The 18462-nt window shown below is 45.7% G+C and overlaps 1 protein-coding gene across 2 annotated transcripts; it reads left to right on the plus strand.

Annotated features, from left to right (window-relative positions):
* Nucleotides 1-19: 19 nt before the first annotated feature.
* On the plus strand, nucleotides 20-6161 carry MUL1 (mitochondrial E3 ubiquitin protein ligase 1). 2 transcript variants are annotated; one of them, XM_035119464.2, is made up of 5 exons: nucleotides 20-173; nucleotides 2312-2459; nucleotides 2840-2927; nucleotides 3591-3711; nucleotides 4804-6161. In XM_035119464.2, exons 2-5 carry the CDS (start codon nucleotides 2340-2342, stop codon nucleotides 5492-5494), a joined length of 1020 nt encoding a protein of 339 aa, XP_034975355.2. In that variant the 5' UTR covers nucleotides 20-173; nucleotides 2312-2339; the 3' UTR covers nucleotides 5495-6161. The 2 variants fall into 2 exon arrangements, with proteins under 2 accessions (XP_034975355.2, XP_034975357.2); XM_035119466.2 differs by lacking the exon at nucleotides 20-173 and adding an exon at nucleotides 1179-1697.
* Nucleotides 6162-18462: the final 12301 nt, after the last annotated feature.

The following is an 18462-nucleotide window of genomic DNA, read 5'->3' on the forward strand; positions in this document are numbered from 1 at the left end:
TTGCTTCCTGCCTCTTTGCAAGAGCCGAACGGCCGGATGTTCGATGTTCGCGTCGCTCTAGGCAACGCCCAGAAACTATATGAAAATATCCAGTTTTTCTTTGACGTCATCAGACGTCGACAGGAAGAAAATTTCCTTCCCGGAAGTAGGTCGGAGAAGGACACAAAATAGGGGTAGGAATGCTGCCTGGAGAGCATCCCTTTTTCTGGAGCCGGATATGATGGAGGCCTCCTGTGTTACCATGGGGATAGGGGGCTTAGGGGTGGGGTCTCTTTTAGGGGTGGCTTGCTTGCCCTGGGGAATCCTGAGATTGGTGCTGCAGCTTGTGGGTGCGGCCGTTGTAGCTTTACTGATATATTACAGGAAAGGGGCACGCTGGCGTGAACTAACTGGCAGAAGAGACTGGTCCACGTTATGTTGACTTGACTTGTGGAACTGCCTGCCACATGATTGGAGCGTAGACTCCCGCCTCCAGCAGCTTTAAAGGGAGATGAGCCAAATTTCATGAAGGAGTAGATAAACTGTGGAACCATCTGGGAGAGGGCTGTGGTGCACAGCCGTTTGTGATCTCCCCATTGTGAAAAGCACAATGCTGGTCTAGATGGGACTCTGGCCTGGAATGGTAGAGCTCTGCTTGTTGCATTATTACATTTATATCCCTTTACTCCGTGTTGCTCAGAGAGTATGCAAAGTTTCTCTCCTGCCTCCACCCTATAATTTTGTCTTCCCATCAACCCTGTGAGGTAGGGTAACCTGAGAGATTGTGGCTGACCTGAAGTCACCAACTAAGCTTGATGGCTGAGTAGGGGAGGGATTTGAACTTGATATCCCAAAGTTTTGGGGATTAGTCTGAGTAGCCTTGACTGTTCTCGGAGCTACCAACATGAGTTGGACCAAACTGCTGGAGGCAGTGGAAGACAGGAGTGCCTGGTGTGCTCTGGTCCATGGGGTCATGAAGAGTCGGACACGACTAAATGACTAAACAACAATAACAACTTTTATAAGTTAGTGGCTGGAAGTTGGTTTGGAGAGCTGGATACTGGAGGTGTTTTTTTCTGAGGCAGCAGTTGTATTTGAGATGCCATTGTGTATTCTGCCACCTTGATGGCTTTATTGCCGTATCTGCTTCCGTGGTCTACAACCTCTTCATCAAGTGTATAAAATGTTGTCCTTCTAACTGACAAAACAGATTATAGTCTGCGAAAACCGGTGCCACAATAAATCTTCTAGTCTTTGAGGGTCTGCAATATTCCTTGCTTTAAGAATAGTGGGTAGCCAATGAAATTCCTGAGGTTGGGAATAAAAACAAATAAACAGTAGTGTACATTCACCTCCTTGGTATGCCAGGTTAAAACTAATCTTAACCAAACTTCTAATGGCATATTTGTGACCTGCTGGGACTGCTAATTTTTGATGTTATGAAAGAGTGAATATTTCTTCCTATTTTATGATTGTAGGATGATTTGATGGATTTTAGGCTACATGGGGGTCTAATGAATCAATGTGAGCTGCTTTGTATAATTTAAAGAGGAAAAACTGCACACAAATACTTATAATAAATGAGAAAAATCACATTCGTTCTGAATACGGTGTATTTGAAGTTTGTATATATATTTGAAAATCAATTAAAATATAACACAAAGAAAAAGATAAATGCATTCAAATCAAGAATCCACATCTAGAGAATAGTAAATCTGGTAAGTAAAACAAGGTAAATTTTCAGTTGAGCAGGACCCACAAATGAACAGGGCATGTTCTAGAAACTAGCAGCCATCTATATTGTTTTAAATATTAGTGTTATAAAAGGTTGTCATAATGAATGAGGAGACAACTTGCAGAGAGAATTCTCCAAGTCATAAGAATCATTTATAAGCACCTATTGGGGTGCTTTCACAGTTGCTGTATCCAGGCTGGATAACTGCATTCTTTTTTTAATTCAGCTTACGGTAGCCGAAAGCAACCTTGATACTAGCACAGGTAGGCTATTATGTGCTATTTGTTTCCAGAATTTTTGTATATCTGCAGAAATCTCCCTTTCAAAATATCACTATGCCGAGAGAAATTTCCCTCAGTCTGTTCTTGCTGCGTGTGGACTCCTGAAGGCTGTTGCCAGATATACTTCAAATGAGTCAGGTGTAGAATGTGACTTGTGGGCAAGATAATGCACATATAGACATAGGAGTAAGATATTGAAATAGGATTGGGCAGTCTTTGGGGATATAGTGTTGCAGAGAGGAGAGGCTAGGTTATTTCTAACCCTTTGTGCTTTCTGACTAAAGAACCCCAACCCATTCTATTTTTCTCTTTCTAGGTGTATACACCAGAGTTAGATTATAGCAATGGATGCTGCTGGGCGCCCTTCGACGGGACAGGTGATCCTCCTGGCGACCAGTTCAGCTGTCACCGCAATTCTGTATGCCATTTATAGGCAAAAGTCAAAAATAGTTCACAGCCTGAAGGTCAGTTGTTGCTTAGAACAGGGCCACGGATAACCATTATTTTTAATTTTATGTATTCAGTATTTTTTCAATGTCTGTTCTGCTTCTCAACTGAAAAGTATCTGGAGCAACTGCAACAGCCTTTAAATGTTAAATGTATATAAGGTAAAGCCTGTTATGAACATCATAAACTAAAAGTATATTGGATCCAAAAACTACAAATGCCAAACGAAGGGAGGAAATCCCAAAAGGCGAGAAAGGAGTGGTGTGTGTGTGTGTGTGTTTACACAATTATTGTGTTATGGGTTGTAGTCAATGAATTCCTACGCAAAGTAGACCCATGCAAAGATGTTGAGTGAAGGACAGGCTCTTACCAATGTTTAATTCCCTCCTCCACCCAGGGAGCGAAAAAAGTCACCCTAGACCAGGATTTGAAAACTATCCTTATGGAAGCGCCTGGGAAGTGTGTCCCTTATGCAGTAATAGAAGGTAGGCTTTGGGAGTCTTGTGGGTTGCTGGTAATGGGTGTGGGTGTGGGTGGGAAGCATGTATGAGTATTTGCCATTAGGTGTCTAGTTTGCTCCATCTGTCAGGGAGGATTGTGGTATAAAGTGCACACTAAAATGCAACTGGCTTCATCCCATGGACTGCAAGAAGATCAAACCTATCCATTCTTAAGGAAATCAGCCCTGAGTGCTCACTGGAAAGACAGATCGTGAAGCTGAGGCTCCAATACTTTGGCCACCTCATGAGAAGAGAAGAATCCTTGGAATAGACCCTGATGTTGGGAAAGATTGAGGGCACTAGGAGAAGGGGACGACAGAGGATGAGATGGTTGGACAGTGTTCTCGAAGCTACGAACATGAGTTTGACCAAACTGCGGGAGGCAGTGCAAGACAGGAATGCCTGGCGTGCTCTGGTCCATGGGGTCACGAAGAGTCGGACATGACTAAACGACTAAACAACAACAAAATGCAACTCTCATCAGCCCCAACCAGTGATCATGGCTCTCCCTGTACTGCATAATCCTTCGACCTGTGGGTAATTTAATGGGTTCCTATTGCTCTTGCTGTTCTGTTACACTGTGGTGAGTCTTCAGGTGTGCAATTAAGCTCTTTTCAGCTGTTCTTTTCTCCCTCCGCCATCCAATAGGTGTCGTGCGGTCTATTAAGGAAACCCTCAACAGTCAGTTTGTGGAAAACTGCAAGGGAGTGGTTCAGAGGCTAACACTGCAGGAGCACAAGATAGTGTGGAACCGAACTACGCACCTCTGGTAGGTACATTTCACTCCCAGACTTGAAAATGGGGCAAGTGGGTTGTTGCTTCCACTGATTTATTGGTGTGAGGCAAGAGCCTTTATTGGAGTATGTGGCTTAATTAGTAGGGTAGGCCAGGTGCCATTCAGATTATTATAATCCACCTTTCAATCTCTATCAGGGTGGAGTCTGCATGCAGTCCTATATACTCCTCTGGCTTCCCAGGCTATATCCCCTCTGTCCCCCCGTGAGTGCTTTTGCCTGGCTGGAATGTGCTCCTGTGAGAATGCCTCTAGCTTGCCAAGATGGAGAGTTGTGTATATATAAAAAAATCTGGCTTCTGTGCCAGAAAAGCAGCCCCCATGTTAAAAAAGATCCCCCCAGGTTTTTTCAAAGTATTCATCCAGCACCTAGGAAGTTTAATCAAAATCTGCTGTGGCACCTTAAAGACGAATATATTTGTTATGGCATAAGTGTTTGTGGACAAAAGTCCATTTTGGTATAGCGTGAAGGATCATTCTCAATGGGCAGATATGGGATGGGGAGATAGAGATGTAAAGAGTGAGGTGACGTGTCAATGAAAAGCAAACAAAAGATGAAAACAAAACAGTTTGTGACAATTGCATTGCAGTTGGGAACAGGAGCAGGGAACCATTTGGACCAGTGGTGGGTAGAGCCAGAGGCAAAGGTGGCAATAAAGAAAATCAAGTTTTACCTTGTATAGCAGGCTAGATAGTACACACACTCTGTCCTCCATTGAGAGAAGGAAGAAACCTTATCAGAGTTCAAGAATGTATTCCAACCAGGCAAGAACGCTGAGGGAAGAGTGCAGCTTTGGAAGATGTATGGCTTGATGAGAGGCCTGAGGGCCATAGACCTACCCTGTCCCTGATCTGAATAGTTGTGATACGGAAGGGGAGGGAAGAGTAGCGCAAGCAAATTCCGGCAGACTCAAGCAAATTCTTCATTAGGTTTCTGTAGACCGAAATGTTAGGACCCGTTCCTGGGCAAACCTTTATGTGTGCAGCAGGTGGGCCCAGCTAAGTGGGCAATCCGTTTTGTGTTTCTGCTGCTGCTTTAAACCTTTTTGCTGGGTCCTCTTTCCCCAGGAGCGACTACGAGAAGATCATTCACCAGAGGACCAACACGACAGCCTTTGATATGGTGCCCCAGGAGGGAGGAGCCGATGTCGCCGTGAGGGTGTTGAAACCCCTGGACGCTGCCGAGCTCAGCTTGGAGACAGTGTACGAGAAGTTCCACCCGTCCGTCCAGTCCTTCACGGATGTGATCGGCCACTACATCAGCGGGGAGCGCCCCAAAGGCATCAAGGAGACCGAAGAGATGCTGAAGGTGGGGGCGGCGCTTACCGGGGTGGGTGAGTTGGTCCTGGACAACAACACCATCAGGCTGCAGCCCCCCAAGCAGGGGATGCGCTATTACCTAAGCAGCCTAGATTTCGAGGCCTTGCTCCAGAAGGAAGAATCGAGCGTCCGTCTCTGGAAGGTCCTGACTCTCCTTTTCGGCTTTGCCACGTGCGCCGTGCTCTTCTTCGTCCTGCACAAGCAGTACCGCCATCACCGGGAGAAGCAGCGCCTGCGTCAGGTGCAGGAGATGATCGCAGCGGGTGGGGACACACTGAATGCATGCGTCGTCTGCTTGAGCAACGCCCGCTCGTGTGTGTTCCTTGAGTGTGGGCACGTCTGCTCGTGCGACAAGTGCTACCAGGCGCTGCCGCAGCCTCCCCGTTGCCCCATTTGTAGGCAAGAGATCGCAAGAGTCGTGCCTTTGTACAACAGCTGAATTGGCGGCGCCGTCTCTTTCGGCGACCTCCCCGTCGGCCTTTCTCGTTGAGGAACGTTCTTCTGGCTTTCGCTGCAGCGTTAGAGGCGTGCAAGGTGTGGGTTTGGTGGGTTGTGACCCTTTGCACAGACAGTTGGAGAACCAAGCCGTGTTGCATAGAGCCGCAAACAAAGATTCGGAGCTTTTAACGATTGCTGTGATTTGGGAAGTAGACTATTCAACACTGCTTGGGTGGATTTTCTTTGCCAAAATGAAGGTTCTCAACTGACAATTCACATGTAAACCATGGAAAATTCGGTTTTCTCCAACCTGGTGCCCCGCAGATATTTTTGACTACAGTTACCATCATCCCTGGGGTTGTAGCCTAAACCACCTGGAGGGCACCAGGTTGGATAAGGCTGCTTAAACTAATCCCTGTATTTCCTTTCTCCTGTGTGAGAATTAACAGGATCATGTTTCTAAACTGGTATGCTTTTTCTGAGTTCTTTTTCACCAGTGCTGTGTGTGTGTGTGTGTGTGTGTGTGTGTGTGTGTGTGTGTGTGTTCTTCCTCCGAAACATTTACCAATCCCAATTCTCTCCTGAGAAGTTCCAAATTCAGTGCTCAGAATAAATTAAGTTTGCACTGCTTTGGTTTTAATTTTGCTTTCAGTATTACAGAGCTCAAATCTTTTGTATTATTATTATTATTATTATTATTATTATTATTATTATTATTATTATTATATTTTAGTAAGGAGGTGGTTAGAGAGAAGAGGGAAGACTCTTGAGCTTATGGCAAGGGGGCAGGCAGGGCAGCAGCCCTAGGGGGAAAATGGAAAGTCTCACTGACCAGTGAAGTACAACCTCTCCCCCACCCGGCACAGCTCTCTGGTAGTTGCTGACTGTTCATTAAACAGAATCAGGCCACTTCCACAGGGTGGATGATGATGAAAATGGCAACCAAAGTGATCAAGAGGATGGAGCAACTCCCCTGTGAGGAATGGTTGCAGCACGGCAATTAAAGGATTTAAAGTGGTTTGATTGTAATTATCCCTTCCTATAATTTTGAAGGAAAACATAAAGTGCTTTGTATGTCAGCACTTCACGGGTTCCTTAATTTGGTGCAGGTGTTCATTTTAAGTATAAACAGGACTCTGTTTTCGTAGCTGATTGTATGTAGCAATGCCCTCTTTATGCACCAACGTGGTCTAAACGTGCATATTGTCCTCTAGACCCAAGTTTTGGGCACCTGTATTCATGCAAACACAAACCTATACATATTCACACACAGAACGGGTATTATAAACTGTTCAGTCATGACAAAGGCTCTTGTTTCCGAAAAGGACAGGACGGTGTTTGGGTGACAGGGACTGATCTCTCCACCACTTTTAATTGTTCTCTGAAATGTGGAGGGGAGGGGAAATGAAAAGAAAAGATGAATTATCTCCACAAGCCCTTTCCCAATACCCACCCATTTCAATGGATGGAAGGGAGAGATCTCCTTCATTTACAATACCAGTAAGCAGTGTGTGTATCCAATGTAAACAAGATGCTACAGCTCTGTATATAAAAGGCTAGACTATTGGGCTACAGGTTCGCAGAGGAGGAGGAAGAGGCTGGCGGGTTTGAATGCCCTTTCTATCGGTTCGAAAGGTGGAGAGCTTCGAAGCTCTTCTCGCACAGGGGTTTCCCAGCCCATAAACAGCTTTCAAGCTCCCAGACTTGCTTACCTGCTCTTAGAGGCTCTGGCGGGAACTCGGGCGACCTTGCGAAAGCTCGCAAGAGCCTCCAAGGGTTGAGTAAGCAAGTCTGAGCTAAGAAGCTCTCTGCTTGGGGAGCAAGGCCTGCTCAGAGCCCAGTTCTGGAAAGGGTAAGGATGTTTGCGACAGTTCCAAGGCGGTGGTTCGAGTATGCACGTACCTGCATCTATGTAACATCCCCGGAACCTGCGCAAGGTACGATCACACAGTCCTCGCTGCTTTGACACTTGCCTAAGAACGTGAGCTGAGCTGTACCGGATCAGGCCCGTGGCCCACCTAGTGCAGCATCCTGTCCTCACAGCAGCCTACCAGATGCCTGTGGGAAACAGCAAGCGGGACCCGAGAATGAGAACTTTATCTCGCCCTGCCCCATCCTCCATGGTTTCTAGCAACTCTTCCCCAGACAGCCTTGCAATGATATTTTGACCCTTTTCTTTGCTCAGGGTATGATTGCCCGACCTCAAGGCGAGAGAACAGGGAAGGTGCCTTTACATCTCTGCACGAGTCCATGCGCAGAGCTGGCTTCCTCCCAAGTGAGTGTGTACCCTGAACAATGGCACGGAAATGTGGGCTGCTCCTGATGGTGGCTGATTCAGTTGGGGCTGAAACAGAACTGACAATGAACGCAGAGTTAGTAACTGTGTATGATTGGTTAAAGGACCTTCCCGTGGTCCAGATCTTCCCACTCTGCTGCTGCTATTTACTTAAAAATGTGCCATGAGTTGCATGATTCCTTGTTTTGAATCCTGTTATCAGAATTCCGAGAAGTAGGTTAGGCTGAGTGACTGACACTGCTCTTCATGCCTGAGTTAGGTAACCTGCTTCCTATTTCAGCACTCTTAATGCACTACAGCATGCTGGCTCTCGATGTGACAATTGGACAGGTATAACAATGGGAAGCATGAATCCAGTTTGCTCTCTGGAGAAGACCGGTGCAATCACCTGAGATAGCTACTTCATTTCCTTATTTATTGCATTTGCACCCCACGTATTCCTCCAAGGAGCTCGAGGCAGCATACATGATTCTTCCTCCTCCATCTCCACAGCAACCCTGTGAGGTAGGTTAGGCTGAGAGGCCATGACTGGCCCAGGGTTTAGTGAGCTTCATGGCCAAGTGGGGATTTGAACCTTGGTCTCCCAGGTCCAGGTCTGGCACTCAAACCACTACACCACATCAGGTTTCTGCTGTGCTGCCATGCCTTTAACCAGTTGTAGAGCTTAAAACGAACTGCATGAATTCTGAGCCCTGTATTGTTTGGGTACCTATGCTTTTGTGGTTCCTGAGATGCTGTGTTGGGACACCAGGTGGCGATGCATCACTGTGATTGTTGCGCTCAGGTGGCCAAGCTCAGCAACCTTCAGCTACAAACCCACAACTCCATCTGCTGGCAGGCTTTCTTTCGCCAAGCGAAGATGCAGAGGTGTGATGGTAAACAGGGACAGCAAAGCAGAGTGAGCTGCCACTCTGGTCTATTTCTGTTTCTGCCGCTCCCTTTCACTCCTACAGCGATGATACTATTGGACCTAGGAATCTGTTTTCCAAGTAAGAGAGTGTCTTCGGCAGCCACCTGTTTCAGTCCCAGAGTGAAGCAACAACACAAAAAATATTCCGACAATGTTAAAAAGCACAATGTCTCATGCAAATGGTCCGTGTGTGTGTTATTTTCGCACGTCCATCTTTGCTGTACTTGGAGATTGGTGTGAGGGAAGGCAAGATGGGTGAGAATCCATCTTGCATGTGCTGCAGTCTGCACATGCCCAGGGGCAGTCTTTTCTTCATGACATTGCAAGGCATTAGAGGGAGGACGGTGGCTCAGTTGCAGAGCACCTGCAGGTTCAATCCTTGGCATTTTTGGGTAGGTTTGGGAAGGTCCCCTGCCTGAAATCGTGCAAAGCTACAGCCAGTCGGTGTGGACAGTACTGAGCTAGAGGAATCAATGTTTTGACTTGGTCTGTGCACAGTTTGCTCCTACAAGGTAAGATGGCCACCAGTTTTAAAAGGGATAAGACAAATTAATGGTGGCGGTGGTGGCGGGGAGTTTTTAGCATGCACCAAAAACAGTACTGCAAAGACATCTGTCTAATATCAATGGGCAGGGAGTTCCAAAGTGTAGGTGCTGCCACAACGAAGGATTCCATTACAAGTGTGAAATCAAAGTGATATGGCACTTGTAAAAGGGCTGATTCTGCAGATCATTTAGGTGAATGTATACTGCAAGAAGCTTGTCATAGAATCCCAGAGCTGGAAGTGATCCTGGGAATCATCTAGTAGTTCAACCCCCTGCAATGCAGGAATTGAAAAGCTGTCCCATACAGGGATCGAAACTGCAACCTTGGCATTACCAGCACCATGTTCTAACCCACTGCACTATTCACTCGATCCTGATCAGCCCCATGTGGAAGTAGGTCAGTGATGGGAACCTGCAGCTTTTCAGAGGTAGCTGGACACCACTGCCCATCACCCCCACCTTTGGCCATGATGCTGGCAGGGGCTGATGGGAACTGGAGTCTATCAACATTTGGAGGGTTACTGGTCGGCCCCCTCTGACGTACCTCTTCACTATCACTTCTGCATGAGATCATTTAAGGCCAAGATAGGGAAAATTGTGACTTTCCACTTTCCACTTACTTACTTTGAACCACTTTTCCATTCAGTTTGCAGAAAGCCTTTTGAAGTTCCTTGCAATCCTGTTTTTTTATATATAAAGCTATGGTTTTCCCAGTAGTGATGTATGGAAGTGAGAGCTGGACCATAAAGAAGGCTGATCGCCGAAGAATTGATGCCTTTGAATTATGGTGCTGGAGGAGACTCTTGAGAGTCCCATGGACTGCAAGAGGATCAAACCTCTCCATTCTGAAGGAGATCAGCCCTGAGTGCTCACTGGAAGGACAGATCGTGAAGCTGAGGCTCCAATACTTTGGCCACCTCATGAGAAGAGAAGACTCCCTGAAAAAGACCCTCATGTTGGGAAAGATGGAGGGCACAAGGAGAAGGGGACGACAGAGGATGAGATGGTTGGACAGTGTTTTCGAAGCTACCAACATGAGTCTGACCAAACTGCAGGAGGCAGTGGAAGACAGGAGTGCCTGGCACTGGTCCATGGGGTCACAAAGAGTCGGAGACGACTAAACGACTAAACAACAACAAAACAACATATACAGTATAATATTAAAGTACTAGATGAACCCAGGCTGATCCATCTGCTCGCTTAGGTGGCGAGATGGGAAATATTTGTTTTACTCTCTTCCAAGTGAAGTTTGGGGGTGCATGTGAGATCTTTGTGTGTGTGGCGGTGAGGAGGCAGCTAAATGCACACAGCGCTTCAAGGCATGATAGAGCAGCAAATTAAATTAAGAAGCAAGCAGGCGGCTCCTCTTGCACCTCCTGCCCACCCACGCTAGTTGTTTTTTGAGTGAGGGCAACAAATCCCTCTTAATGTTTGCACCTGAAACGTGCCAGTCAAAAAACCGACCTCGTGGTTCTCTATTCCGCCCTCCCACCGACTCCCCACTCATAGGTAGGGCTGGCAAATCCGACAGTCTTGGCTTCTTTTCTTTTTTTCCAAGGTGGGGAGCGATCTGGAGACTGTGACCTGCAGCTTAGGCAGAGAGAGGCAGGGAGAAACTGAAGGCTGCTCCTTGGCATTTCCAGGTAGGGTTGGGAAAACATCCTTGCCTGTGCAGAATCATTGCTTGTCAGTGTAGATGAGGGTTGGGGAAATCATCTATGCACAGTTTCTTATTCCCCTGTTCTTATTCTCCCTTCCCGGCCAACAATTAGGCTTGAAAAAAAAGTCTTTTCACTTTTTTTTTCAAGCATAAGGGGAAGGCATGTGCTCTTTGGAGAGTCTGACTGGGGAGGCAAGAGTTAATCATCCCCCCCTCCCAGCTGCTATCCCCAGGAAACTCACAACAACCCTGCAACAGTTAGGCTTGGAGGGCGTTACTCCCCAGGTTCCATCCAATCACAATCCCCCCAAATCCTGCCCCCCAATGCAGTTGGAAACTCCTTCTGTTGTAGCATTCTAATCTAATTTCAGTAGGGGGCAGGAGGATGGAATCCTGTTGGTGCCATCTAGATGCATGAAAGTCTAGACGTGCATATTGACAACCCATGTTTTAAGCTGCCTTGAAGTCCCTTTTGTTGCTTTTGCCGCAAGAGACCGCTTCTTGTGAGTGAGTGTCTTTTCATGAGGACTAGTGACATGCCCAGGGATGTTTTTTTTTAAAAAAATGGAGCCACCCTCAAAAAGCATACATCTTTCTCCCGCTCCGAGATCATCTTTCCATTTAGACTTCATAAAAGTGTTCCTTCTAGCATTTTCAAATCTACTTCAAGCTGCTTTTGGAAGCTGGGCTCCTTGAAACACATTTCTGTGTGTGCGAGACCTGAAATGGGGAAACTGGGACAGTCGTTTTTACTCCTTACAGGACTCTCAGCGGGAGATGCTGAGGGGAGCCGGCAGCCAGAACCTTCTCCTGAAACGCTTGAGAAAAACTGAGTTAGATTTCCTAAGCTGGGCCCTGTGGGAAGCAGGGATAGGATAGCTCCTGGGGAAAATACCTTTAAGATGCTCTTGAATTACATTTCACCCAGTTGTCCTACTTTCCAGAGTAAAGTACCCTACTTTATAGAGGACAGTCCTCTACCTCAAGGGATGTCAGAGAGAACAGCCCTTTTATTTGGAGATGTCTTCTGGGACTTCCCAGTCCAAATCGGGTTTAACGATATGGAGGATGTGCAGGAGAGGCCTCGAAAATGTCCATGAACATCTGGATGGCAGATTGTGGCAGGCCGCCGGTCTTCCCCACCAGGATGAGATTTTATTTCTATTAAAATGAGAAGAGCATAAAAAAGCCTGCTGGATCAGGCCAAAGGCCCTTCTAGTCCAGAGTCCCTGTTCTCAGAGTGGCCAACCAGATGTCTGTGGGAAATGCAAGCAGCAACACGCAGGCAAGGGCACTTTCTCCTCCTGTGGCTTCCAGCAACTAGTGTACAGAAGCATTTATTGCCTCTGGCAGATGGCTTGTAGCCAGATAGCCTAACCACCAGGGCTGGATTTAGGTTTGATGAGGCCCTAAGCTACTGAAGGTAATAGGGCCCTTTATGTCCAGCTGTCCTTTGTCAACAACAAATTGTTGCTGTTTTTTGTGTTGGATATATGTTATATGGTAATTTATGGACCTAATAGGTATCTAAAGCCATTTGCACATAACAAAATATGTATTTTATCATGCAGAATGTAGGCACCCTATATATAGAAATGAGAAAACCAGTGATATTTTAGGGAGCAGGCTAGCAGGCAGTGCCCATTACTTACATCATAGGAGCCTACACAACACAAAACACTGTTGTTGTATGTAGGTTTTATATTATTTGTTTTATCTTATATTTTGGAAAGATACATCCAGTTTTTATTCTTTTAAATCCCCCCCCCCCAAGAGAGTGGGGCCCTAAGCTATAGCTTGTTTAGCTTATACGTGAATCCAGCACTGCTAACCACCCATGGATTTGTGCAATCCTCTTTTTAAAGCCATCTGATTTGGTGGCCTTCACTGCCTCCTGGGGGGGGGGGGGTGAGTTCCATAGTTTGTGCTGTGTGAAGAAGGACTTTATTTTACCTGTCTTGAATCTTACAACATTCAGCTTCACTGGCTGTTTGCGAGTTCTAGTGTTATGGGGGGGGGGAATGTCCCTCTCCTCTCTCCATGCCATGCATTATTTTATAGACTTCACCTCTTTTTTTTGCTTTTTTAAAAGAAAGAGTCCTAGTTGCTGCAGCATAGGGGAGTCGATTCATCCCCTTGATCATTTTGACCTCACTTTTCCGAAATTTTCCCTACTCTGGAATATCCTTTTTGAAGTGAGGCAACCAGAACCGTACACAGTACAGTGGAACCTCGGTTTACGAACACCTCGGTTTACGAACTTTCGGTTTACGAACCCCGCGGACCCATCTGGAACGGATTAATTCACTTTCCATTACTTTCAATGGGAAAGTTTGCTTCAGTTTATGAACACTTCAGTTTATGAACAGACTTCCGGAACCAATTACACCCATGCTTCGGGTTAAGTACGCTTCAGGTTGAGTACTCTGCGGACCCCTCTGGAACAGATTAATCCACTTTCCATTACTTTCAATGGTAAAGTTCGCTTCAGTTTATGAACACTTCAGTTTAAGTACTCCGCAGACCGTCTGGAACAGATTAATCCACTTTCCATTACTTTCAATGGGAAAGTTCGCTTCAGTTTATGAACGCTTCAGTTTATGAACAGACTTCCGGAACCAATTACACCCATGCTTCGGGTTAAGTATGCTTCAGGTTGAGTACTCCACTCCGCGGACCCGTCTGGAATGGATTAATCCACTTTCCATTACTTTCAATGGGAAAGTTCACTTCAGTTTATGAACGCTTCAGTTTATGAACAGACTTCCGGAACCAATTGTGTTCATAAACCGAGGTACCACTGTATTCCAAATGCGGCTGCACCAAAGATTTGTATAATGGCATTGTGATATTGGCAGTTTTATTCTCAATTCTCTTCCTAATGATGGAATCTTTCCCTAGCACGGAGTCCGATCATCATAATTCCTATGCCTCCTACACACCCTCTATTTTGAAGGGACGTCTCGTTTATTTATTTTTATTCATTTCATAAAAGCCATACACCCCTTGATTGTTTACAAAGAGAAGAAAGCCAGAACATTATTGGTAAAAAACAACAACAGTAAAAACAGCAACAAAGAACACCTATTTAAAACATTTTAAAAAATTAAAATAAGCAATAAACTAAAAAAAAGCTTGAAATGTTCTACATATCTGGGTAGGCTTGTCTACACAAAAATATTTTTAGCAGGTGCTGAAAAAAGTACAGTGAAGGTGCTTGTCTGATGTCAATAGGCAGGGAGTTCCCAAGTGTACCTGTTTCCCCTATTTTAAGACGTATTCATAAAATAAGCCATAGCAGGATTTTTAAGCATTCAAGGAATATAAGCCATACCCCGAAAATTAGACATAGTGATAGGCACAGCAGCAATGCCGGCCGCAGCAGAAGGAGGAGGTGAAAAAAAAAAGACATCCCACCGAAAATAAGCCACCCTGTGTTTTTTTGAGGGAAAAAAGTTCTAAGACGGTGTCTTAAAAAAGGGGAAACACGTAGGTGCTGCCACAATCAAAGTTCACTTTAAACAGCAAGAACCTTACGGAGGGAGGCCTATGCTGGGATAGTTCAGGCGGTAGAGCATGAGACTATTAATCTCAGGGTCATGGGTTTGAGCCCCACGTTGGGCAAAAATATTCCTGCATTGCAGGGGGTTGGACTAGATGACCCTTGTGGTCCCTTCCAACTCTGCGATTCTAAGATGCCCACCCACACCTGGACAGCAGACTAAACGGGCACACAGCTCACCTGGCCACTGCGGGGAGATGGGTTTATGTCTGTTTAATTTGTGGTCCTAGTTTCTAAATTTGAACCGACACATACTGTAGAAATGCAAATTGTGTCATGAACAATGGGAGTGAAAGTTCAACAGAAACTAGAGGGCATCATGTTGGCTACCTCTGCTGTAGCCTTTTCTCCTAGGGCAATTGTTCCGCATCTTTTCCATCTACGTCATTTATTGAGATGGGGTTGGGGTGGGAAAACACTACTCTGCGGGTGGTTTTCCTCCCCAGCCCATGAAGTTCTTGCTTTAATGTTCATTTAAATCACGTGAATCTGTTGTGGTGATGGGTAGATGCAACTTGTGAATTTTAGCATTGGCCAAAGGTGCCAGACTTTGCAAGCTGATGTATTTGCGGTGCCTGTGCGAAAATGAAAGGGCTCCAGAGGCGATAGCAGCCTGTAAATAGGAGGTGTGCTGCTGCCAGTGTGTATTTAAAATACTGTACTTATTGACAGTCTTCCAGTTGGGTCAGGGATCAGAGCCTGCAATTACATTTCCAGGGAAAAGGAATATCTCCAGGTTTGAAGGGATGTAAGGTGGGGAAGCTCCCCTTCCCTTGGGATGGATCTGTGCTGTGGAAATGAAAGCTGCTTCACCTAGCCTTTATTTGCTTGCTCCTCTTCCCAGATCATGGCTGTACTTTGGCCCATCGGCAGCGGAAAAATTGTTATGCCTTTGGAAAACGGCCAGCAGAGAACAGCTCTTTCCATATGCCCAGAGTGAACTCAATGTCCCCAAGGTGGTCAAAGGCATTTTAACTATTGCTTTATACAGCTTTAAACCTGCACTTTGAATTCTCTGTGGAAGAGAAGGAAGGAGGAAGCACATTGATGAAAGTATCTGACCCAGGGGTGGCTCACCTTGTGTGTGCATGTATGTGCATATCAGTGGTGGGTGGGGCAGAAAGGGTGTGTGACCTGCCACTCTCCCCGCCCCAAACACCAAGCAGCGCTCTCTTCTCAGTTGATATGTGCAGATCAGCTGATGGGGGTGGCTATATTTTCCTCCCAACGGATCAAATGATTGACTTGATAACCAGGAAGGGAGGAAATTTTTATCTGGGCTCTTTCTCCATGCACCTAAGTGCCTTTATTTGGTCTCCAATTATGTCTCTGTGGGGCAGTTTGTGTGGTCAGCCGTTAACCAAAAGGTTGGTAGTTTGAGCCCACCTAGCGAACATTTCTGTTTAATTCTTCTACTTGTTACAATGAGTAGTAATAACACACCCTCCAACATTTCTCCGATTAAAATAGGGACATCATTTTCCACAATAAAAATAATTTCATACCCTGCCCACCTGACAGGGTTGCCCCAGCTACTCTGAGTGACTTCCAACACATATAAAAACATAATAAAACATTAAACATTTTTAAAAAAACCCTTCCCTATACAGGACTGCCTTCAGATGGCTCGGGGGTTGGATAACTCCATACCCTCCAGGATTTATCTGATGGAAATAGGGACACCCTAACGGAAAGTGGGACATTATTGGATCACATCAGAAACTGAGACAGCTTCTGTAAATCCAGGACTGTCACTGGAAACTAGGGACACTTGGAGGGTCTGTAATACCATAATAATCCTTTTATTATTTATACCCCACCCACCTGAATGGGTTTCCCCAGCCACTCGGTTGGCTTCCAACCAAATATTAAAAACACAATACAGCATCAAACATTAAAAACTTCCCTAAACAGGACTGCTTTCAGATGTCTTCTAAAAGTCAGATAGTTGTTTATTTCCTTGACATCTGGTGGGAGGGCAGGTGCCACTACCGAGAAGGCCCTCTGCCTGCTTCCCTGTAACTGCAGTGAAGGAACCACCAGAAGTCTCTCGTAGCAGGACCTCAGTGAACTCAGTGCCTTTCAGAGTAACTTTCCTTACAGGGTTGTTGTGGGGGGTCAATTGAGGGGGGCAGGGAGAACCACATAGGCAACCTTGTGCTCCTTGGAGTGAGGGCAGGAGAGAGAAAAATTGGTCTTTTCCTGAATAAGGTGACATCTCCCACACATGGAGGCAGGGCAAGGCAACCCAGGCTGGGCCAAGAACAGAACTCCTGGCTTCCTTTAACTTCTGGCTGTAGGAAACTGACAACTGACAACTGAAACTGATGTCTCAGGTAGACAAGGGGTTGCATCACCTTGCTGTAACACAGTGAGCGATGCCTTTCAGTTACATAGGAGGATTCCATCCTGACACTGGATCTCTCAAGTTACACAGCCAACCCGGAGCCAAAGGAGAAACTGTATTTCAGTTCACTGCAGCAAGTAACAATGGACCAATGCATCAATTTTTGTGTCCCCCTCCCCCCTTTCAAATCTTAAATTCAATTCCATAACCATTTCCAGATACCTCATGAAAACTCCCTGGCAAATTTCTCTTAATATGCAACTTTTTGTATGCAGTGTTGACCAATATATATCTTTTTTTTGTGTGCAAGCTGTTTCCACTAGAACCATAGAATTGTACAGTTGGAAGGGACCCTAAGAGCAATCTAGTCCAACCCCCTGTGATGCAGGAATCTCAACCAAAGTACTAACATGATTCATTTCTGTATGTTCATTTCATTAAGAACATGCACACCTTGAAGATGGTTAGGAGGCTGCAGTGAATGCAGAATGTGGGGTTTGCCAGTGAGCTACCAGGCCAAATCCAAGGAGTTAAAACTAGCATACAAAGCCCTAAATGCTTAGGACCCAAGTACCTTAAAGAACTAATTCCCCAATATCAATCACCTGAATACCCTACGATTGGCAGGTGAGGCCTTGGTGGTGGTGGTGCAGGGCCTTTGGGGTGGCGGTTCCCCATTTGAGGAATGGCCTCCCCAATGAAGTTCATCTTTCTCCCTCAATATTGACTTTCAGGAAGGATTTTAAAGTATTCCTATTTCCCCCGGCATTTAATGGCTAAAAGACACTGTTCCGCAAGATCACTGGTTGCAAATGCTTTAATATGTTTTGGTTTTTTAGAATGGTTCCAAACAGTTTCCACTGTTGTTAGTTTTTAAGTGTTTTATCATTGCCGTATCTGCCCCCCACTGCGCTCCTCCAAGAGGAAGAGTGGCGTATAAATGGAATAAATGCTAATAATTTCTGCCATGGATATTCGAAGGCTGAACTTCTGACTTCAGAGCAGCTATGCCAGCCAAAAAGTGCTGTAAAAGCAGGTTTCTTTTTCATTGTGCTTTTAGGGTGCTAGTTGTCCTGATTTGGCACACATGCTGTCTCCTGCTGTGTTTTGGGGTGTTTTCTTTTTGCTATGGATTGTGCTTTTAGTGTGTGTGTGTGTGTGTGTTGTTTTAAATTTTATTTTCTTGAAACCACCTGGTGACTGAGAAGTGGAGCATACCTTTGGGCTTGTAAACCTACAAATAAATAAACAAACTAGTGACTTTCTTTGCTCCTTTCAGGTGTGCTTAATAAATTGCCGTCTCCCCGGCCACAGCATGCATGCAGCGGGGAAGGCAACATGGGATGAGAGTCCAGCTCACAACATAACACTGCACTCTGAACATGCCCTGGAACAACCTCTTCTTTATGACATTACAAGGCATTAGAGGGAGAATTGTGGCTCAGTGACAGAGCACCTGCTTTGCATGTAGAAGGTCTCAGGTTTGATCCTTGGCATCTCCAGGTAGGGCTGGGAAAGACTCCCTGAGAAGCTGCTGCCAGCCAGTGTGGAAAACACTGAGGCCAATGGAACAGTGGCCCTACCTCTGGTCAGCGTCTTAAGGATGAACTTCCATTTTAAATTTAGCCCTGCTGCGTGGGAAAGGCAAG

The sequence above is a fragment of the Zootoca vivipara genome, chromosome 6 (genome assembly GCF_963506605.1).
Source record: "Zootoca vivipara chromosome 6, rZooViv1.1, whole genome shotgun sequence".
Taxonomy (NCBI): domain Eukaryota; kingdom Metazoa; phylum Chordata; class Lepidosauria; order Squamata; family Lacertidae; genus Zootoca; species Zootoca vivipara.